General features: G+C 39.8%; 2 protein-coding genes across 3 annotated transcripts; both read right to left on the reverse strand.

Moving 5' to 3' along the window:
• Positions 1 to 2,867: 2,867 nt before the first annotated feature.
• Positions 2,868 to 4,064, reverse strand: CCR4 (C-C motif chemokine receptor 4). The gene has a single exon (XM_089531284.1). The coding sequence runs from the start codon at positions 4,062 to 4,064 to the stop codon at positions 3,024 to 3,026; it is 1,041 nt and encodes a 346-aa protein (XP_089387410.1). The 3' UTR covers positions 2,868 to 3,023.
• Positions 4,065 to 12,813: 8,749 nt separating this feature from the next.
• Positions 12,814 to 22,871, reverse strand: LOC149309604 (CX3C chemokine receptor 1-like). Of its 2 annotated transcripts, XM_089531285.1 has the most exons (4): positions 22,578 to 22,871; positions 21,187 to 21,280; positions 18,961 to 19,066; positions 12,814 to 14,458 (listed from the first exon to the last, which is right to left on the reverse strand). In XM_089531285.1, the coding sequence occupies exons 2-4, from the start codon at positions 21,190 to 21,192 to the stop codon at positions 13,383 to 13,385; spliced, it is 1,188 nt and encodes a 395-aa protein (XP_089387411.1). In that variant the 5' UTR covers positions 21,193 to 21,280; positions 22,578 to 22,871; the 3' UTR covers positions 12,814 to 13,382. The 2 variants fall into 2 exon arrangements, with proteins under 2 accessions (XP_089387411.1, XP_089387412.1); XM_089531286.1 differs by lacking the exons at positions 21,187 to 21,280; positions 22,578 to 22,871 and having other exon boundaries at positions 18,896 to 19,051.
• Between the last annotated feature and the right edge of the window lie 206 nt (positions 22,872 to 23,077).

The following is a 23,077-nucleotide window of genomic DNA, read 5'->3' on the forward strand; positions in this document are numbered from 1 at the left end:
AATAAAATCTAAAAACAGTAATATAAATATAAATTCATTTCATGCGGTTTATTTATGGCCATATTTTTCACATGAACTTATATTTGTTAAATGCCTTGTTGGCTTGCAATACACTTATAGAACTCTGAGCAAAACAAATGCTTAAACTTGACCTTTACTAGCAGCAAACCCTTGGATGGATATACATTTCAATTATTACTTTAATTTGTAATTTTCCCATCTGTTTTGTCCTTGCTCCTGCTTCCTCCTCAACTCAAATCACACACTTTTGCCCTCCCGCTTCCCCTTGGTGCCACTGACCTGCTTCAGCAGCCCAGAACAGTGTTGCCAACAAGCCTCGAAGATATTCCTTGGAATGTTTTACCAAAATCCCCAGAATTCCCCAGTATTTATTATTATTACTCAGTCAAAATCCCCAGAAAGAAATTAATTAAATTCCCCGGATTCTGGGGAATTCCTCTGAAACTGGCAACACTGGTCCAGATCCTCCTTTCCTTTCCACACTTGAGTCAGAAAACACACACAAACACATAAACAAAACCATCATATGGTCAGGGAAAGTCTTCTCACCACTTCCCCTCCCCTCATACTCTGGGGATGAACAGGTTTTCTATAGTCATAAAGGTGTATTGTTGCCGGCTAAATACTTTGGTCATGTTTATCGCCTAGTGAAAGCTAACAAACCTTTTGCAGCAACGGAGGCAATAATAATTCTGTTGAGCTACTGCTTGCCTGCTGAGGCATCAGATGACAGAAGGACAAGTTTTATGGCTCAAATAGAGGACATTTTGAAATTCGTCCTGGGCCCGGAGACATAAAGTTGAAATATAGGACAAATCTGGGAAAGGAGGACCTCAGGTCACCCTGATCCTGTGCTGTAACTTGAACAGGTCTGGCATCAGGGCCGAGATCCATAGGGCTTCTTCAGTGGTCTCTGCGCTTCCATAATTACTGTGTCTCCAGCAGGGAGGAGGAAGGAATTGCCAGAAGCTTTTTTCATTCTGCCTATGCACATTGCAGCAGAAAAAGTCTGCAGGAAGCAGCTTTGAGGCTTTAAATTTGGTTGGAAGTGGGGCTTGGGGCACTGCGCAAAGAGGACAAGTAGAGCAACCTCGACAAAAAACATCCACATGTGCAAGGGACACTTACGTATGCAGTTGTTTACTGTTTCTGCTGTGAAACGCAGAAGCACTGGTGTCCGGAATAGAAGATCTTTTGTTGTGTCTGAAAATACTGCCTAACCTTCAACCCACCACCACCAATTTTAAAGGTACACAAAATAATATATTTTTATTTCTCTTACTGGAGATAATAAAAGGGAGGTAGGAAGAGACCCAATTATACAGGTAAAAAAGTTCTCGTGTGCAGAACCAGCACTGAATTCAAACTGTGCTGAACAGAGAGAAATTCTACATTTGTCTGCTAATTCACTTCTTTGAATTTTGAGCTGGAACGGTGGCAGCCTGCCTTTTGAAGAAGGCTCCTTGTAGCCCTGGAGCTCTCTTTACTTCAAGTTTGTACTTCTACCATATATATATATATATATATATATATATATATGAGAGCTACAGTTACTATGCTGCCTCGGAGAGTCTGGGAGGTATCGTGCAAAAAGTAACTTTTCCGAGCTCTGATACTTGCCTTTCTTTATGCACATACACATTTTAATGGGACTTACATACAATAACATGAACATGCAAAGAACCATAACCTAGATTTTATGTATTTGAGAAGTATGACTGAGGGGAGCATCTACACTGTAGAAATAATGCAGTTTGATACCGCTTTAAGTGCCATGACTTCATCCTACAGAATCCTGGGTCTTGTAGTTTGTTGAGGTACCAGCACAGTTTGGCAGGGAAGGCAATAAAGACTTTGTAAAACTCCAAGTCCCAGGATCCCATAGGTTGGAGCTATAGCAGTTAAAGTGGTGTCAAACAGCATTATTTCTACAGTATAGATGCACCCTAATAGAGCACCCCAATCCTATACCTGTTGGCAGGAAGTGGTAATCATGGGGCAGCCCAGAAGCCTCCAGTGTGCTCCCAGAAGCTCTTCACCTTATTGCTGTTACAAGCAATTAGGTCCCAAATCAGGCATTCTAGGAGTGGAGGCAGCTTTGGAGATCCACTAAATTCAAAGTTCTTTCCTTCACTTGAATGTCAAGACTGACCACTCACTCATGCTATGATAGGCATATTCTCTGTGATGGGAAGTACCAGGAGGGACAAAGAAAAGGAAGTAGAGAACCAAAAAGTATTTGGACATGGCATATGATTAATTTCACCATTCCTCACCCTTTAAGACTGCTTGGCAGCTAAAAATGTAAGTGACAATATCAAATTACCTTAGACCACACAAGCCACACTTGAGAAATAAAAGCATTCAGATCAAGGTCACATCATCATGTAATATAATTAAAAATCATACAGATGTGAAGTCAAAGGCTTTAATGGCTGGCATCCATAGTTTTTTGTGGGTTTTTGGGGCTATGTGGCCATGTTCTAGAAGAGTTTCTTCCAAAGATGCCAACCACAGTTGCTGGTGAAATGTCAGGAAGAAACTCTTCTAGAACATGGCCACATATCCCGAAAAACCCACAAAAACTATAAATCATACAGACTTTGCCCATTTCAATTTTGCTGGATGACGAACAGGACTGCAGCCTTGTCAGTTCTTTTTTAAGCAACAACAACAAAGAGAATACTGTTCCATTCTTGTCTCCAAACGAAGAAAAGTCTCAAGGCAAAAAAAGAAAACACCAGGCAAATATTAGATGATTCCATGAAAGGAGACTTATCAGATAATTAATATCTTGCCAGGTATTTAAATATCAGATATTTCAGTTCACCACAGTGCTGATAAGATCCAAAAGCTTTGTTCTCCTTTTCCATACTCAGAGCTTTTGTTGCAGACCATGTGTATTTGTTAACCTCTGAAGCTTCTGTACTGCAGCAAAGTATATCTACCGCAGATCCATTGTATAAATTGGAATCCTTTGGCCTTCTCTCACAAGACATTCTTCAGAGTGCCTCTTCTTCACTTGTGGACTGGGTGCGGAATGAACTTGAGGATTCAGAATAAATAGTCTCAGGGAGCCCACAAGGTATGCATAATCTTTTTGTCAAGATGCAATTCTTAAAGAAAAGCTTGATATATTTTTTGAATTTTTGCCCCATAAAGAAGTAGATAACTGGATTGAGACAGCAGTGAAAAAAGGCTAGAGTCTGAGTCACTTGATCTGCATAGTCCAGGTTTTTGCTGATACTGCAACCACTAATAATGCCAACATCCACAAAATATTGCAGGAGAAGTAAAATATTGTAAGGGATCCAGAACACAAAAAACACAATCATAACAGCAAAGATCATCTTCACAGCCTTCTTCTTCTTTTCATTTCTGCAGTGCATTAAGTTCTTAACAATCTGTGTGTAGCAAAATAACATGACTATGAATGGCATAAGGAGGCCCAAAATGTTGGTTTCTAAAGAGACAAAAAGTTTCCATTCTGTGCTATGGTATATGGACTTGCATGCAGTATGGTTATATTTGCTTACAGATTTGCTAAATATCAGCTCTGGAAAAGAAGCTGTGATGGCTACTAGCCACACAATGAGACTAGCAAGAGTCCCATAGCTTACAGTTCTTGCTTTCAAAGCAAACACCACATGAACCACAGCTAAATACCGATCGATGCTCATGAGCATGATAAAAAAGATCCCACTGTAAAATCCGATTCTGTAGATCCAAGAGATTACTTTACACAAGCCATCTCCAAACACCCATTCATTGGCCACAAAATAAGACCAAAAGGGAAGAGCAAAAACAAAAAGCAAGTCAGAGAGGGCAAGATTGAGTAGATAAATGTCAGTCATAGTTCTCAACCTCTTGTATTTGAACAGTACCAAGAGGACAAGGGTATTCCCTGCCAAACCAAGGAGGAACACTAGCGAATAAAATGTGGGAAGGAACCAAGAACTAAATCTCCTCACTTCATCTTTGATGCACGGTTCGGGACTATCGTCATAGTTATCCTCATATAAAGAATATAGTTGGTATCCCATGGTGGTGGGAGCAGCACCAGAAGTAAAGGCCATTGTCTTTTTGAAACCTAAACAGAAGAATTAAATAATCAGAAATGTATCTGAAAGCATTTTCTTCAAAGTGTCTGAGACTGAATTCTCTGACAGTAACGCCTATTGATCTCTGTAAGATTTACTTTGGAAAAAAATATGCTTACAATTAAACTGTCAACTAAACTTATAACAAATTATTTTTAAAACTTAATAGAATATGAATGCAGATTTGAAAATATAAAGTCCCAGACAGCTAATTTTCCAGGGGTATCTCAGGATTTGAAAAACATGTTGACGATAAATGTACGTTATGGGTTACAGCCCACTTCATCAGATGCATGGAGTATTGTCATGTAACTTACTTACATGTATAGTGTATGTATATATATGTGTGTGTGTGTGTATACACTCACACACACGTGTGATTGTAAACAATGAAGTCAGAGGGAACTGAGATGCAGAAAGTACAGAGTACACCCAGTGCCAACACCTTCTCCCCAGTATACTTTATCAAGAATATTACAAAACCTATTGTAACAACACTTCTCTTCCAATGAGATATATACTATCATTTGTCAACAGTGCCCTTCTGTGATCCACATAGGAGAAACAGGTCAATCTCCACTACAGTTGTCATGTATACTTTCACTGGTATTTCAGAAAGTAAGACCTGCTTGTAAGATATGGTATAATTACTGTACTGAAATTCCCTTTAGACACAAGCTTTAAAGGGACAGAAACATGGTTCTCTTTTGCTTCTTCTGGCCATCCTCACCTTATTTCCCCTATGCCCTACAGTCTGTTCTGTAATAAACATGATTGATCTTTAAGATGCCACAAGTTTTTGTCCTTTGAAACAAGATGGTACGAGGAGTGCTCCCACTTTTAACACATTGTTCTGCATGTTTCCAGAGCACCAGATATTTAACTTTCTCTGTCAGAGAGCTCTGGTGTCAAAACAAATTACACCCAGGTCTCCATAGCATTGAGCCATGGCAGATAAAGCAGTGTCAAACTGCACTAATTCTGCAGGCTGACAACAGCCTTTGCTCCTTTCTGACACTCTTATCAGTGGAGTTCTTTTCCCCAATAGAGGTCAATGGATCCTATCTACTATACTGCATTATCAATGTATCTTAGACAAACAGCATTATCACTCTAAGTGGGGCTTGACTATCTGTTATCATTTAACAGGCTAATGTTAGCTGAATGGGCCATGGAACGAACTGTTTTGCCTGCAAAAGAAGGGGCTTTCAGAGAGGCCTAAAGTTTAGGAACAGGATTACTTTTAAAGATATTGGCAAGAATCTGTCACAATACCTGCCCAATATCTGGCCCAACTGAAACTGTTTTAATATGGGCTCGACTATTTGCTTTAAGAGCCACTCACTCGAAAACTGGATTTTTTATTGGTTTATTGCGAGGGAAATTAAAGGAAGGAAAGACAATGAGAAACATTTTTTTTTACTAGAAAGCGCCAACATTTCATCAGAGTTTGTATCATTCGGCTAAACAGATCCTTATCACGCTACCTAGTGCCAGGATGTCTGGCTCAAGGTAATTGTCACAACTAGTAATTCTGCATTTCAATTTTGTTCTTGCCTCACCATCTGCATCCTACTCATTATCTAAGCATAGATACTGAGATAATCCTGAACCTCTAAGACTGCACTCTTGGGACCCATTCACACAGTGACAGTGCTGTTGTTCCACTTTAATTGTCATGGTTCCATCCTATAGAATCCTGGGGTTTGTAGTGTGTTGAGACATGGAGCCTCTGGCTGAATGTGTTAAATGATCCTCCTTAAACTGTCAGTCTGAGGATTTCATAGGTTGTAGCCATGGCGTTTGAAGTGTAATCATAGTGCCAGTCCATCTGATACCATCCAGCCTCAGAGGGAGAGAGGAAGGCCAGCTCCATTGGACCTAGTCTAGAATAAGAAGAAGGGCTCTCCCTCCAGTCCATCTCCCTTGGTCCAGGCCTCGGAGGGCGAGAAGAACCGCTGGACTTGATCCCCTTTCCCACCACCATTCCCTTCTCTTTTTGTGTCATGTCTTTTTAGGTTGTAAGCCTCAGGACAGGTAAACGTCTAATTAACTAATTAATCTAAGTAAATTGCCATGTAAATTTATGACACTATATAAACAAACAAACAAACAACAACAATGTAACTGTATAGTGTGAATGGGACTCTGTTACATTTGGTATAGTGGATTACAACCTATAAGAGTTTATTATGCAATAATCAATTTGTGAGCATTAAATATGCCACAAGGCATTTTGTTTTTGCTACTAAATATGGAAACTGTGCACTATCTGTCCTTGTATAATTTATGTCACATACTGGCCTATGACATGGCCAATTGTTTTAAGTTCATAATAAACATATGTATATAACATGTGTTTGTTTCTTGCTAATTTTTCCACCTGCGCAGGTTTTCAACTTTCCAAAAATGCACATTTTAACCTGCATCTTGTGCTTATCTCAGAAAAAGCCCCACTGAACTCGATTGGAGCTATTTTTGAATAAAATTGTGTTTGTAGCACTATTCATGCCACCCCTGTAAACTGCACATTTTATCTTTACCTGCATGGACACCATTACCCTACTGAAAAGATCACTATTTCACCTATACCTTTTACAGCAGGTATCAAGAGAGGAATCTTTTCATGGTCTAGAGACCAACTTTATTGCATGTTAGTGTCTGCCTATCAAGTAACTATTAAAAGACTGTTAGCTTAAACAAAGTTTGGCTGCATAGAAAATTCAGTGCCCCTCTTTGTGGAGAAAAGATTACATCTTATTGACTATCATATTAAAGATTGAGTTCTCAGCAGATGTTGGGAAATACTACTTTGGGGAAGCTACAAATCAACTTCTGATAAAGACTGCTGAAACTCAAACCCTGCAGTTTGTAGTGGGTGCATGTGTTATGAAACAGCATTGGTTCACTAGAGACTAGAACCACAATGCAGGAGGCAAAGATTGTTTGGTTGCAGTGGTGTGCATGTTCTCTACTAAATGGGATAGGACCTACTTCTGAATATACATGGAAAGGATTATTAGTACATATGCTGAAGAGAATAAAATAAAGATTGATTCAGATTTCATCTTGATTATCTGTCAAGACTACCAACTTTGCCCACTAACTAGTTTGTAATCTCTGTATTGGGACCTACTTCTGAGTAGACACATATAGGATGCTTTTGATTTTTTTTGCAAGGATCTGTAAAGAAGCTTCTTTGCTCCAAAAATATCTTACACAGTTTACCCTTGCAGTTTTCCCTATGTGCAGCAATGTATATAATTTTAAATCCTTTACAGCATTGAATGATTCACTAGCCAGAAATCTGCATCTAGTTTTATTATATCCAATCTGAAAATACAGAATGCCTTAGCTACCCATTCAACTTACCTTTTAATGCACAAGATATGGTGAAATGTCTTGCCAGAGAGTGATGAATCTTCTCAGGAAGTGGTATCAATGAGATATGAAGTCAAACTAAGCTGCCTAAAACTAAAGTAGTGAGAAAGTATAGCACCAGGGGTTTTTTTTATGCTGTGACGTAGGCAGTGTAATTCTTTTAAAACTTGCATTACAATTGGTCCTTCTAGCATGAATTGTGGGAATCCCGTTCTACACAGTAATGTCTGGCCCCATGGCCAAGATAGTTCTATAGTTTGTTGTTATTGTTATGTGCTTTCAAGTCATTACTAACTTAGGGAGACCCTAAGGTGACCCTATCAAAGAGTTTTCTTAGCAGGTTTCATCAAAGAGGGTTTGCCATTGGCTCATTTGGGGCTGAGAGTCACCCAGTGGGTTTACATGACCCAGCTGGGATCAGACCCCTGGTCTCCAGAGTCATAATTCAATGTTCAAACCGCTACGTCATGCTGGTATTTACTCAAAAAGAACTCCTTTAAAGTATACGAAGCACACTTGTACTCAGTCAGACAATTGGTCCATCTAGTCCTGTGCTATTTTCTGCACTGGCCAGGAGTTCTCCAAGGCTAAAACCAACCAGGCAGAATAAGCAGCAGCAGTAAAAGGAGGTCAGCACTGTAAAACAGCTCCTTAACACAACTGCTCATTTTTCAGCCCTAAGAATTTCAGGCATGATGGACTGGGATCATAGAGGGCAAAGGGTCCAAAGCTCCCTACTTTGCCTCAGCCTAGGTTCCTGATCAAGTACTCTGCACTTCTCTAGATGAAAATGTCCAGGGGCTCCTGATCATCTCGGCGTGGTGGGTTTTTAAAATTTTTTGTTAAGGTTTACCAGGAATCACCCATATGACATTGTTGAGTAGCTAGCTGGGATATGGAGCCAAGGAGGGAGGGATGAAAAAAGAGGGAGAGCAAAGCAGACCACTGCAGTTACAGCTAATTCTCCACACATCAAGACCCAGTGAAATATTAGACAAAGTGCTGAACTGAAGCATTGGGGGAAAACTGAGCATTAAAGAGGAAGTTGTTTTTAATGCAGCTACTTGGGTCATTAAAAAAATGCCAGCAAAATATGAGAAGTAAAGGTGTTTTTTCTTTTCAGAACAACGTATTAAAGATCCTTGGGGCCTTTTCTCTCGACCACCAAGGAACAAGTGTAAAAAGTTCAGACAGCTTGCTTAAAATAACTCTGGGTGACTAATTTTTGTATAATGCTAACCCATGATAACTGCATATTTAAAATAGGTTGTTTCCTCTACACCAGTGTAACTTAGTTTTTTCCACTTTTAATTCATGGAAATATCGGTTGATTCGACCTGTTTTGTCTTTCTATGTGTTTTTTGGGAGGGAGGGACAAGGAAAAAAACCTTCTAAGCTTAGGCATTGTTTCCAGACCTTTTACCAGTTTGATCACCCTCCTCTGAACACACTTCAGCCTTCTTGGGTTGTGGTGCCTACACCTGGACTAGAATGCCTCTTTATTCACCGGATAATCAAATGATAATTGCGACGTCACTCGATGTCATGTGATAATCTTGCATGATATTGATGGGAGCATACCACTATGCTCCCAGCTTTTTTGCCAGTCTAATAAAGTCCTACATTGTTACACTTTAAATAAGGATCCCCTCAGACCAGCTTACTACTCTTCCCATTCTTGACTTGGTGGGTCCAACACTCTGGGTAAATTGGACTTGACAGTCCAGTTTTTCTGAAAGTACATATCCAAGAATCCCTGGTACATCCATCCCAGTACAATAGATCCCTCCACAAGCCTCAGGCAAAATATCTAAACTTTGTCCCTGAGAGTGGTATGTGTTGTTGAGTCATTTTGGACTAGGTTTTCCTTGGCTAGTTTTGTTCAGACGATGCCTTTTCCCATTACCTTCCTCTTGGTGAGAGCAACTTGCCCAGGCCTGTCACTGGTTTTTCCTGTGAGCAAGTGGAGGTTAGGGCCCAGTTCCCCAAACCAGTCCAGCACACAGAATACTACACCTGGCCCTATGCTAGCACACATGCACAGATATTCTTGGAAAAATCTCTTCTTCTGCTATCCTATAACAGAAGGTTAACCATACCAAGTATCTTGTTAGCTTTTCAGGACTCCGAAGTTGACAGTTTATTAAATCTAGAGTGCCCTCTGTCTTACAACAGGGTGATAATACATTGTTGGCATAGTGTTACAGAGTTTTCTTTAGTTGGCTGAGCAAGTTCTTCTTCAGATAAAATCAATATAATTCTGAAAACAATTCCTGTAAATACAAGGTACAGCCACTGATTTGCATGGAGTCATCAATGTCAACAGGGAGTGCATGTTAACCTGACCTCCTTACCTAGACAGGGCAATAGTCTCAGTCATATAGGCGCACAGAGGCTCCAGTAAACAAATGATCATTACTCTGGCTAAAGATCTGTGGGGTGTCAGGCATTAACATTTCCTCCTCCAAAGTGATGAATCGACATTGCTTGCAAGGCAGAGTATTTCCAGTTAGTGCAACCAATTCATAAGGTGGGAGCTGGCATAGGTGCCACTCTTTGGATCAGAATTCATTCTGATTGATTGCAGAATCCATCAGAATGAATCCTGGACAACAAAAATCTCAGGGGCTTAGCCTGAAAACCTTGTCCTTCCTTTTGGGATCTATAGCTTCTGGAATCCTTCCCATTCCCAAAGGTCCAGGAGACACAGCATAGTTCTTGTCTTGGTGGACCCCATACTCCTCTAATTTACATGTTTTTAAGTGTTCTACTGTGGACCCTTGTTATATGCTGGGATTTGGTTCTAAGATCCCCTGCGGATAACAAAATCCATGGATGCTCAAGTCCCATTAAATATGACATAGCAAAATGGTGTCCCTTATAAAAAATGGAAAATCAAGGTTTGATATTTGAAATTTATACTTTTTTTTAAACATTTTCAAGCTGTGGATGCTTGAATCTGTGTATAAAAAAAATCTGTGTATAAGAAAGGCCGACTGTATATTTTTATGTGATTTTATGCTGTTCTTAGATGATTTGTTTTAAATTTTATTGTATTTTTTTTTAAATGCTTTTATCTGTGAACCGCTTTGGATTCCGTTTGGGAGAAAAGCAGCATACAAATTAAATAAATAATTAAATAAGTCTCTATACCAGTGTATGGGGCTTCTGTGTGATAAACTTCATAGTGATGCCACTGTTTGAGCAGAGAGGCTGAAGATAGGGGACCTTGGAGGACTTTAATTCATAAGGAGCCTCTACATACCAGACCGAAAGGCTGGCTTGTGGGCAGAGTCACGGTGGAGCGTCCACACACTTGACGCTGTGACTCTTCCCCCAGGACGCCATTTTCACATGCACTCGTTTACACGATGCGCACCATGATGATGCCACTCTGGTGCTGCATCTACACGATGTAGCACCAAAAGGGCATCACCACGCTGCGCAGTGGCTGATATGGTGCCCTTTAGAGGGAGCAGGAAGGAGCTGAATTTTGCCACTCCTTTTTGCATCCCCAAAAGGCTGGATTGGGGCTGTGGTGTGTGGTTGCTGTGGCCCTGATCTGTGGCAAAAAGGGATGGCTGCAGACTGCCCCAAAGTCACCATAGGTTGAAGTTGACTTGATAGCAGTTAACAACATACATTTCTGTCTTTGTGAAGGCCCTACTCACCAAAATATAGATTTTTTTAAAAAGCATCCTATTCAGTTTACGGTATATAAATGGCCAAGCTTTCCAGCCCTCAACCTTCTGTCCCACTTGTCCCAGCTGGAAGAGCCACGTGATTCTTCTGCTACAAAAGTGTTCAAAACAAGCAACAACATGAGGGCCAGTAAGAGGCTCTTCCGTTTATTGTTGTTTTCATTTACTGCTAAAATAAGTTTCCGCCGGGAGAATTCTTTGTGTGTGTGTGTGTGTGTAGGCCACTAGGTGGTGAGCCTGCTTCACATCTGAAGTTTAAACTCCTTTCTGTTCTCTTTCTTTTGAAACCCATGAATGTTAACTCTTAAACACTAAATATGGTACTGGACAGACCACCCCAAAAGGGCTGCCTGCTGGCGCCTGTTTTTCCGCCAGAGGAAAGCCTCAGCCGCCAAATCGCATGGCTTCCCGCCGGCAGAAAAAGAACCCGCAAAATGTGGGTTCTTCTCAAGCCGCGGTGGTGCCGTAACAAATGCACCATTATTAACCATTGGTGCACTTGTTATGTAAGCACTGCGGCAGCACTGTGCAAACACCGCATGGCACTTACATAACAATGGCGGCGCCCATGTATACAGGGCGCTGCCATTGTTATGCAAGTCATGTGGGCGCTCCGCCCCAGGGAACTCTAGCACGTGGCGAGGGTGCCAGTAAGGGCCCATATGTACCGGGCCTATATTTCTTAATCCAATAAGCACAGTTCTCTCTTAAAGTTTCACTTTAAAAATTTGGAATAATTAATAAAGCTCACTGCAGTTGCAGAGAAATAAATTTTCTGGTTTATCCCAAGAAAATGATATTAAAAAATAGTGTACTCCAAAATCAATACTTTTGTTAGATTCAACCAAAATGTTATTAAATAATGACCAAATCAAAAAGTTTTGATTTGACATTGGTGGTATCTTGAATTTAGGATATATGTTTAGAGAAGTAGGAGAGATTGACGTTCTCTGGTGGAAAAAATCAGGAGTTTCTATTTTCTGTGTCATCTGAACAATTATAGAAAACCCATCTAAAGGGGAAGTGGAGAAGAACCTAAATTAAATGAAATAAAATGTATAAAGACATTCTCTAGAAGTTCATAGAATCATAGAGTTGGAAGAGACCACAAGGGCCATTTAGTCCAGCATCATGATATGCAGGAAATCACAATCAAAGCATCCCTGGCAGATGGCCATTCAGCCTCTGTTTAAAGACTTCAAAGGATGGAAGTTTTTGTTTGTTTGTATAGTATTGTATTCCCCCTGCACCATCTTCTCTGATGTTGATAGGCCACATGTGTCCCAGTTTACATCTGTGAAATGTTGGAAGGTATGCTGTCCATTTCCTTAGACTGATGGAATATCTGTTGACTTCCATTGATTACAATTAGCTTATTACCACACCTTCTTCAAAATTAAAAAAGCAGGTTACTGCAGAATAAATGAGAAAGCAGACAGAGGTTTCAGTATACTATCCAGCCTCCCCATCAGTGAAATATTAATAGAAAAGATATCAAAGACTGTTTCCAATAATATAACTTTATTAGTTATTAATATTAGCTCTGTTAGTAACCTCACATGTATAGTTACATACCAAGAACTAAAGAAAGAATATACAAAAATGTCCCAGCATTTTTAGTTTGATACATTATACATAATTTGAAACATATGAGTTTATCACACGGGACGGATGCTGTGCACAAACTGAATATAAATTGGGAGAGAAACCCGCAAAAGTGGTTAGATTTTCAGACAGTGTCAGAGGTTAACCCGAATAGAAAGTGGACAAAACCTGCAAAAATGGGTTGGTTTTCACACGATGTAAGGATTAATGAGCAATAATGTGACATTAACCCAAATGGAAAGTAGACAAAACGTGCTCCTTTTTACTTTTGGAAAATCCCAAAAGTCAAAAGGAGCAGGCTTTGTCGAGCTTCTGTTAGTGTTAATGTCACATTATTGCTTATTAACTCTGAAAATTAACCTGCTTTTGCGGGTTTTGTCTGGATTTTTAAATCCCATTTCTGCACAGTATTCATCCCATGTGATAAACTCCATAAATGCAAACATGCTATGGTCAGTTATTATTGCTTTTTCAGGAACAGCCAGACAAACAAGGTCTTTGCATGCATAAGGCAAAACTATAGCTCCATACTAAGTATATTACATGTAATCCTATACAATCTACTATTAAACACTCAGAGTAACACAGAGCCATCTTGGTAACTACTATTCTGGGTTTGGTTGCTGGTCAAGGCAGTTTCTGGAACAGGAATAGGAGCTGTGCCACGATACTTATTACAAGGCCCACAAAAACCAACAAACGAGAGACATTTGAGAACAAAGTGGGAAAGGTATTTCCTGAATTTTTCACTAGCGAAAGCATAGATAATTGGATTAAGACAGCAATGGCTGAAAGCTAGTGGTTCAGTTACATGCATGATGTACTCTAAAAGCCTTAAGGAGGTGCAGGTCTCAAAGAAGTCATAGAACCTTAATATCTGCAGAAAAAGTGACACATGATATGGAGTCCAGAATAGAAAAAACACAATCACTACTGTTAAAATCAGCTTCACGGCTCTTTTTTTCCGGTTGTTTTTGCAGGACAACAAGGTTTTGATTATCCTTAAATAACAGAAGCTGATGATACACATTGGGAGAAGGAACCCAATAACATTTATTTCCATGTAGCTGAATGCTGGCCATATCTTCTCAAGATGTTTTGGATACACAGAAGTACATTTATTCTCTGACTTTTGGATGAACACAAAGTGAGGGGCTGCAAATAAAATTGCCAGGGCCCATACTGCAATGCTGGTGAGACATCCACGGGGAACAGTTCGGGCTTTCATAACATATGTTGCATGGACAATAGCCAGGTACCTATCAATGCTTATGACAGTGATGAAGAACAGGCCCCCAAAGAAGCCCACAGTATAGAAAGAGGAAACTATCTGGCAGGAAAGGTTTCCAAGTGTCCATTCATGTATGATGTAAGAAGCCCAAAAAGGAAGAGATAATACAAATAGAAGATCAGAGATGGCCAAGTTCAAGAGAAATATGTCAGTGATGCTCTTTTGGTGACCACTTTTCACAATGGTAAAAATCACCAGGAAATTTCCAACTAACCCAATGGTGAATACAACAGCATACAGGATAGGCAGAAAGAGTTTTCCAAGTATCTGAATATCCCCTTTATCACATGGAGATGCCACATCCTCATAGACAAACTCAGTAGTGCTCATTATAGTATTTTCTTCAGCCATCATGAATGCTTGTTTAAAAGGAAAAAAGAAAAGAAAACATAGTTAGCTACCAAAGGGATACACAAGGGACTTTCACACTACATAATTAGAGCACTATGGTTCCACTTTAACTGTATCCTATGGAATTGTGGGGTTTGCAGTTTGGAGAGGATCTAGCTGAGGATTCTAAGCCCTCCATAAACTGCAAATCCCAGATCCATAGGATGTTGCCATGACAGTTAAAGGGTTCTTCGGCTAAGAGATCTATGACTTTTTAGATTTCTGTTAAAATCAAGTCTGCTAGCTGTCATAACATTTAATTCTGCTTGGATCAGCATCTTGAAATTACAACACACCAGCTTTTATGAATGTTTTTTTAATGATGCTTTCATGGTGTAATTTACAGTCTGCTTCCTCTTGTGCTATTTCTGGATAGCTCACATCTTGATGACATTAGTCTAGAAACACTTTCCCTTAAATGCTGAGGACATCAAAGAACCCCCTTTTCCTATGCAAGTGGGTATAATGATGGTAAAGCATTATTGTAATGTAAATCTCAACCCCACTGAACACAGTGTATCTTGATTTTGCATACACATGCATTGGATTTTCTTGTGAATTCAGGGGCTACATAGCAGGCGGCCCTTTTTGCCCCAGATTGGGGCTGTGGCAACTGCAAACTGTGGCCTCTGAAGGAGCGAAAAGAAGCCACGAAAAGTGGCTTCTTCATGCTCTCTGGAAGGGGTGTAAGAGGCATGACGGCACACCATGATGATGCCCCTCCTGTGCTGCGCTGTGCTGCGCTGTTTGGGTGCTGCGCCGGAGGTGCGTCATCATGGCATGCACCGTGTATGCATACATGGTATACCACAATGATGCCCTGCTGGCGGTGGTACGGCTTTGAGTGTGCGGACGCTCAGCCCTTGTCCCACCCACAGGCTGGCACTTTTCGTCGGTCTGTATAGGGCCTCCGTGAGTTTTACTCTTAAGTGAATGTGAATAGTATAAAAGCTGGGAGTATATGTTTAACCCTTCCATTCAAATCAATGAAATTTTAAAAGGTTCTATGGTTGGCTGGGTTGTCTTATACCTTCTAAGATATTGATAGAAGGAGTTCCTGGCAAACAGGGTTTTTTTTTTTTTAAAAGAACTGGTGATATCTCTTAAAAAAATACAGTGTTTGAGCCAAAATATTTTAATATGCTGATTTATATGCACACAACAAGTTTTATACATAACTAGTTAAAAAAGAGAAGTCTCATTGTGTCATGGAGGCAGTATAACTTCTTCTGCATATCTTTATCTGTTGGATGGGAACAGTGGTGTTCCTAGGGTTGGTGTCACCCGATGCGGGAACTCATGTTGTCACCCCTCCTATTGATCACCTCCCACTTCACGCCATGCAGAATCCTTAGTAATGCTTTTTGTACTAATGTTACTTGTAAATCGTAATTCCCATATACCACTGACTGTAATGCTAGTAGTTGTGACATAAACAACTAGCAAAATTACATTTATACTTTCAGATTACAATATCATATCCACAACCTAAATGTTTTTACATATACATAGTGAAGATTTGGTTAAAATGTGATTTTTTAATGAAAATTAAAAGAATTTTTAAAAATTAAAATTTAAAAAAATAAAAATTTTAAATTTTAATTTTTAAAAATTCGGGATCCTCTCCTTTCTCTTATCACTGAGCCTCTCCCCACTCTCCCCATCTCTTAACACATTTTAAAAGGAAGCAGGTGAATGCCACAACCTATTTCTGCCCAAAGGTCGGTTTGAGGAGCAGTGGTGTCATCCCCTCTTAGGGTGTCACCTGGTGCAATCCGTACCCCCCCCCCATGATGCCACTGGATGGGAAATTAATTGGCTTGTCTTCTGTGAAATTTTAAATTACTAGAATTTGGGCCCGTACAGATAGGCCAAAATAAAGCTGCTTCGGGTCACTTTAGAGGTATGCTGTTTCAATGATGCATGCATCTTCAGAGGCCAGAAGTTGCACCAAAGCAATGCTCCAGTCCTTAGGACTGGAGCGTGACTTTGGCATGGCTTCTGGTCTCTTAGGACACATGCATCATTGAAACAGCATACCTCCAAAGTGACCAGAAGCAGCTTTATTTTGGCCTGTTTGTACGGGCCCTTTAATTTGCACAGAAGGCAAACCAATTCCCCATCCCAAATGTTACCTAGAAGGAAAGGAAGAAGGGTATTAAAAGTATGACACCTATATGTCTCTGCATTGAATGGAATGTGTAGATCAGGCTCAGTTTTCAGAGACCAAATAAACAGACTGTGTACAATGTAATAATGAAACCTCTGTGTTCAGTTGCTGAATGTCTTACCCTTAGTGTTTGTTTCAATTCAGGCTTGAAACCAGGGAATGGGCTGCTCTAAGACCTAACTCTTGTTTTCCCACCTGAACTCCACCCCTTACCTCAAGATGGCCAATTGGTATCTTCTTGCCCACAGCACATGATTTCAGCACAGCAAGAACAGGATGTGGCTTCTCACCCAGCCCCTAATGTGGCAACAAAGACCTAGGTTCAGAGTGGCAATGTGGTAATGCTGCAAAAACCTGCAATTGCTGGCTTTGTGGGAAAACTCATGAAACTTCTACTCGCTTTCATCTTCCTATTGTCTTCCCCACACCCTTCCTCCAAATTGGGTGGCATTTCTGCTTCCAGCCTCAGTGTAACTCCTCCATAGGGATGTCATGTGTTTTTCTTCTCTTTTTCTAGTGTACACTTCTTACTCTTCTATTCTTATCTCAGTCTGAAGTGTAAGGAGGGGAACACTGAGCAGAGATAGCGACTTTTATTTTGATGGAGCTAGGCTATCCACCTTCATCATCCTAAATATGAGTGACCCAGTGTTCATGTGATGCAAATTATTTGTTACATATGCAAACCACAAGTAACAGCAAGGGCCCTCCAGAAGTAGTGGGATTGCAGCTCCCATCTCTCCTCAGCATTTGCCATGTGGCTAGAGGTGATGGGTGTCACAGTCCAATAACAGCTGGAGGACCATATGATTGCCATCCGAACACACCCCTGTTGATTTCATTCTCCAAGGTAATCCTCGGTTAAAGTGGCCTAATATAAAAGAAGGCAGGGCTCTGAACTATTAAATGGTTTTATGGGAAATGGCATTCATAATATAACCTGCATCAACCTTCCCCTGGTAGTGGCTACTTAACAAAACTTAGCTGTAGCCAACATTTTCTCTCACATCCATGAAATATGCCTCTGTGGGTAGGATGACAGAAAGGAGGATCTCACCTAAACATATCAAAATCCAGGCAGCCTCCTATGGGAGACTAAAGATACCTGGAAAAGGTTAAACAAACTTCAGTCACGAATAAGCATCATGCATATCTGCTCCTCACAGTCCTCTAGGATCACATAACAAATTATACTTGCTAAAATTTATTCTTTAAAAAAACTTCTAAAGGCCCAGATGTCTTGTACTTTTTTGGATGTGGTCAGGAAAGGAGAAATGCAAGTTGTGCTCTGTATAGTTATACTATGTATTGTTTCTTCAAGTGATTCTGTAATATCCCTAAATGTATACCAATAGGAAAACTTTAAGCTCAGTTTACAGTACTGTTGCTACTGTTTTGTGCTGGCATTTTTGGGTGAATCTTGGCAGGGGCAAAAATGCAATGTGGATTTGGCTGCATACAAATCAGTGGATGTGAGGCTTCAACATGCAACTGAGCACAGAAGTTGTGCTCTTTTGTGGATCTCCAAGTGGAACCAACACATTCCAGCACTAAATTAAAACATGGCTTTTTATTACAGCCTTTGGGGCCTAATTGAGACCTTCCCAAGAGGGTCATTTGGTAGATCTATTGCTGTGGATGTAATGAATTTCTTCTTGCTTTTACCACAAAGTAGTTTCATCAAGAAAACGATTAAGCAAAGGAGCAGAGGGCCCTTTAGAGCCTTACTGCATTAAAAATAAAAGACAAATTATAGCGGGAGTGTAGTAGCTATCTCCATGCCTCTTTACATGTCCTTGGAGCACTTTCTTTCTCCACCCAGAAGGAGATGGCTGCCAAAACATGTCTTTTGTTAAACAGATTTTACCAGTGTGACAAAAGGCATGCTTTGACAATTGTCTCCCTCAAGAAGAGATTGGAAGTGTTACAACATCATGCGGAGAGGCATTGAGGAAGCCAGTACTCTCATGCTCTATTTTATCTTTTCTAATATAATAAGGCTCTTAGTTGAACTGACAGGTAGCTTTCAACCGTCTACTCTACACTTTTTATTCTTCTCTTCTTCTCTATTATTTTCTTATTCTATCCTGCTGAAGATGGATTTTAAAAAAATCACATGGAAAATAGTTTGGGAGAGGCTTTGCTTCCCATGGCAGATCCACACATTTGTTGTTTTAATTTTGAAGCAAAATGGAAACCTGTTTAACAGAGGCAAAATTTTAAAACTTGTACATACCACAAACCACAGTATAATATCCTGTCTTTTAAAAATGGTTTTCAGCTCTTTCCAAAAGCTTTCACCTGACTCACAAAGTTTTGCCAGCAGTTTCTTCCATAATTCTGGGTTTAAATACAAACGATGGAATCGCAGCCCATCCTTCCTGGAGACTTGGACTTGAGACAAAACCTTGGAAATGGAAAACAGAAAATTAAGGGATAGTATAATAAACAATAAAAGAATTGGATCATTATGGTTCAACGTTTGCTTAAAATATACATTTCACTTTTAAAAAGACACTATCTACATTTTGCAACAGCAAAATGACAAATATGTTCCTTAGGATCTGGTGAAAAACATGCTCCTTATTTTCTGTTGGGTTGCTGTCTAAAAACTTTCTCATGGAAAAACAGTTTTCTACTCAGCAACATCAATTGTCGATTCTGTTGCATATATGAAAACCAGGTTAAGTCACTGCAAGGCTTTTATTATAAATACGGAGCATGGCAATTATTCCACTAAGAATTTTATAGAGGTTCTCTTTTTCTCTTAATATTATAGGCTCACTAATTTGATTTCTTTCTAGGTGATGTGCAGCCGTGAGTCTTTGCATTTAGAAATAAGTCCTACGGAATTTACTGGGGCTTATTTTCAGGCAAGTCAATCATAGTCAATCTAAGGCAGGTTTATTAATGAAAAGAAACCATTTGTCTATGCAGAAATGGTGCCAAAACAATGATGCCGACTGTGAGATCATGGTGTATGCGTGTGCGTTTAAGTCTCTTTTCTTTCCTAGGGACACTGGTCAGTGATAAACAGTATCTTGGCTTTCAAAGCACCAGCAATCTTGTTGGCAAGCTTAACTAACCAGTATAGATGGCAGTGCAGTAACAGAGGTAAAACTGGTGGCCACAGGCAATGATGGAGGGGAACAGCAATGCAAGCCATCTATGTCAGGAGAGAAAACTTCCCTGTCAGTTCCTAAATGACTTGGGAATGAGCAGGGCACCTTTCTCTGCCTGACAGAGATAGCTTCCTCTGACTTTCTCCCACCACTGCTAGGTATTGCCTCCCAAAGTGCCATAAACCAGTGTATCAGGCCATGAGTGAGTCCCTAACAGGATTCTAGAAAAGGAATTAATGCATTTTGATTGAAATGAAGGATGGGATCAATTTATTTTTGGCTTTATCTCCCCCCCCCCCCCCCCCATGGCTAGCCTACACTTTAAATTATTTTTTGAAATCAGTTCAGTTTGTGAAATAATTTTTTGAATATTTGAAGGGTAAGTATAACCATGTGAAGTAAGCCTATAGGCTTAAATATCCTATAGGCACCAGATCCTGTCTGATCTTAGAAGCTAAGCAGGGTTAGTCCTGGTTAAGTACTTGGATGTGAGAACACCAATGAATACCAAGTGCTGTAGGCTGTATTTCAGAGGACAGAACTGGCAAAACTACGGACTTTATTGCACCCACTTTTTTCAATGTTACAGATATGGGAAGAGGACGCTCGTGTGCGCGTGCAACTGCCCCAAAATGGATTTTACCGCACGCCAAAGCATCCTCCAAAAGGCCCCATTTTGTCACCCGGCACCAAGCCGTCCCCGTTCAGTGCTGACGGGTGCCATTTTTGCTTGATGGAACTTTTCTGTCAGGCAAAAATGGCGCCCGTCAGCATTGAATGGGGACGGCTTGGCGCTGGGGGACGGAACGGGGGCTTTTGGAGGACACTTTGGTGTGTGGTAAAATCTGTTTTGGGTGGTCACGCGCGCACACGAGCGTCCTCTTCCCATATGAAAAAAGCGGGTGTGATAAAGTTCTAACTCTGAATATTCCTTGCCTCAGAAAACCCTATGAAATTCATTGGGTTGTCATAAGTCAACAAATGACCTGAAGACACATGGAGTAAGCCTGAGGCAATAACAATCCATCTCCTAAATAAAGGCCCAGTACAGACCACAATAAAATCACAATACCCATCCCATATAAAACCCATCACTAGGAGGATGTGGGGGTGCCGGACACACCAAGTGACACCCTGAGTGGGGGGACACCACTGCTCTACTAACATCTGCCTTTAGTCTGAAATGGATGGTGGCATTCACTTATGTCCCTTTAAAATGCTAAAGCTCAGCAGAAGACATTATGAGAATGGAATGAGATTTAGTGGGGGCAGAAAGGAAAAGCCTTAGGGTTTTAAATTTTTTAAAATATTAAAGTCAGGTGGGTATACTATTACACCAGGTATGTGCTAAGTGCGGCAGATAGATTTTGCTGATGCAGATATTGGAAGCAAACTTTTAGCTCACCTGCATAGATCACACGTTCAGGAGAAAATCTGAATTTATTTTGCTGGATTTGAGTCAAGATGCAAACAACAGGAAAAAAAACAAATTCCAGCAGCTGTAAAATAGTGGGTGAAAAGTTGGAACTTATACACTTTAGCAGAGCAAAAAGAATGCCTGGAGAAAGCCTACAGCTATCAGACTTGCCTGGCAAATGGAGACAATATTTGTCCAATGGTGTCTGAGGCAGTCTGTATCAGCAGCAAGGTGAATGTTCCTAAAGGTTTTAATCAAGATTTTGAAGGAGCTATGTAAGGTGTTACATTCTATCAAGGTAAGTTTAGCACTTTGGATAGCTCCTGTAAAGTTTGGAATAAAATGTAATAAATAATAATAATTAAAAAAATAAATTTTGGAATAAAACCTGGGGCAGATTCACCATCTCACTGATATGGAAACTACCAGTTCTCACTGTATTCTTGCAGTTATAGTAATATATTTTACTGTATGACCATAGAGCATAGGCCCATAAAGAATTTATGGAAGCAAAATGATTAAACTGAAACATCACGTGTTTGATTATACATTATGAGTTCATGTGAGCTGATCATATTTACAAAATATGGGGCAAAGAGTGTAATTCATAAGAAGAGCCATTTAAAAATAGTCTTCTGTTCCACAACATAATCTTGTTTGTTTTGGTAAAATAAGACTGTGTGTGTGTGTGTGTGTGTGTGTGTGTGTGTGTGTAAACCTTTTTTATATATTCATTTTCTAACAATTTGTACAATGAGATAAACAAACCAATCCTGGATGCAATTAGCAATGCTTTCAGCAAGAGCTAACTAAATCTAAAGCAAATAGATCTTCATGCATAAGTTCTCCTTCATCACAGACAGAACAGTCAGGTAGTTGATCCCAATGATCTCTTGTTAACAAAAGGTGTCCGGCATATTACACATCAGAATAATGCCTGATTGTATTACAAGCACTTTTTAATGCAAAGGGTAAAACTAACTCAAAAGAAGCACTGCCATAAAGGGAATTCCTCTTGTAAGAAGTCTACAGTAGCACACTCATGTATAATTTAAAAGGTAGTGTATGCTTTTTGCTGCAGAACTGTTGTTCTAACTATCAGCACATTTAATCAATTAATTAATAGACTATAGCTCATAAAATCAATTTCTTAAAATTCCTCTCATCTGTTAACAGTCTTAATATTTACTTTTGTAGCTTTTAATTACATTCAAGATCATGTAAGGCTGGTACCTAGAAAACAATATCATATGGGAAGGGAGAATCTGAGCAATTTTCTTTCTTTCTTTCTTTCTTTCTTTCTTTCTTTCTTTCTTTCTTTCTTTCTTTCTTCTCCCCCCCCCCCCCCCCCCCAATATTATACAGTTTCTTTCCCTTACCTTAATACACTCCACCTTAATAACAGTAATAAAATGAATTTGGTTCTCTTCCAGTCTGGATGGTTACCTGGCTGCCAGCTTTATGCTGCAGTCAGATCTGTGACTAGAGATGCTGTAAGTAACCATTTCCTCATTGCAAATTTAGCAAAAGAATACAACTGCTTCCTCAGACAATCTTACATAAGATTAACCACAACTTTGTGGGATGGTCCACACTTGTTGCATTGGCATGAGAAAACAAGACATGGCTTGACCATCGAGCCCTCAGAAGTGAATTGTGTATTAACAGGTACATTGTCATGAAAGAGTACCAGATAGTTAGTTCTTTAATTTATTGTTATAATTTTAGTGCTAGTGGGTAGATGTCATTGTGGGATTTCTATTACCAAAATAACTTGACTGATCTTGGATACTATGCATCTCAACCTCAGGGAAGAATGCTACTTGGTCTCAGGCATCCTAGATTTATTATTTATTTTTAATATATATATATATATATA

This window comes from Sceloporus occidentalis, unplaced genomic scaffold (assembly GCF_023333645.1).
Source record: "Sceloporus occidentalis isolate IW3139 unplaced genomic scaffold, rSceOcc1.0.p SCAF_7, whole genome shotgun sequence".
In the NCBI taxonomy this organism is placed as follows: domain Eukaryota; kingdom Metazoa; phylum Chordata; class Lepidosauria; order Squamata; family Phrynosomatidae; genus Sceloporus; species Sceloporus occidentalis.

Coding starts and splice junctions, on each gene's coding strand:
- CCR4 (XM_089531284.1), bottom strand. CDS start 4,064: ATGGGATACCAACTATATTCTTTATATGAGGATAACTATGACGATAGT.
- LOC149309604 (XM_089531285.1), bottom strand. Junction 14,459..18,960: donor GGCAAAACTTTGTGAGTCAG/GTGAAAGCTTTT, acceptor CTTTTAAACAAG/CATTCATGATGGCTGAAGAA.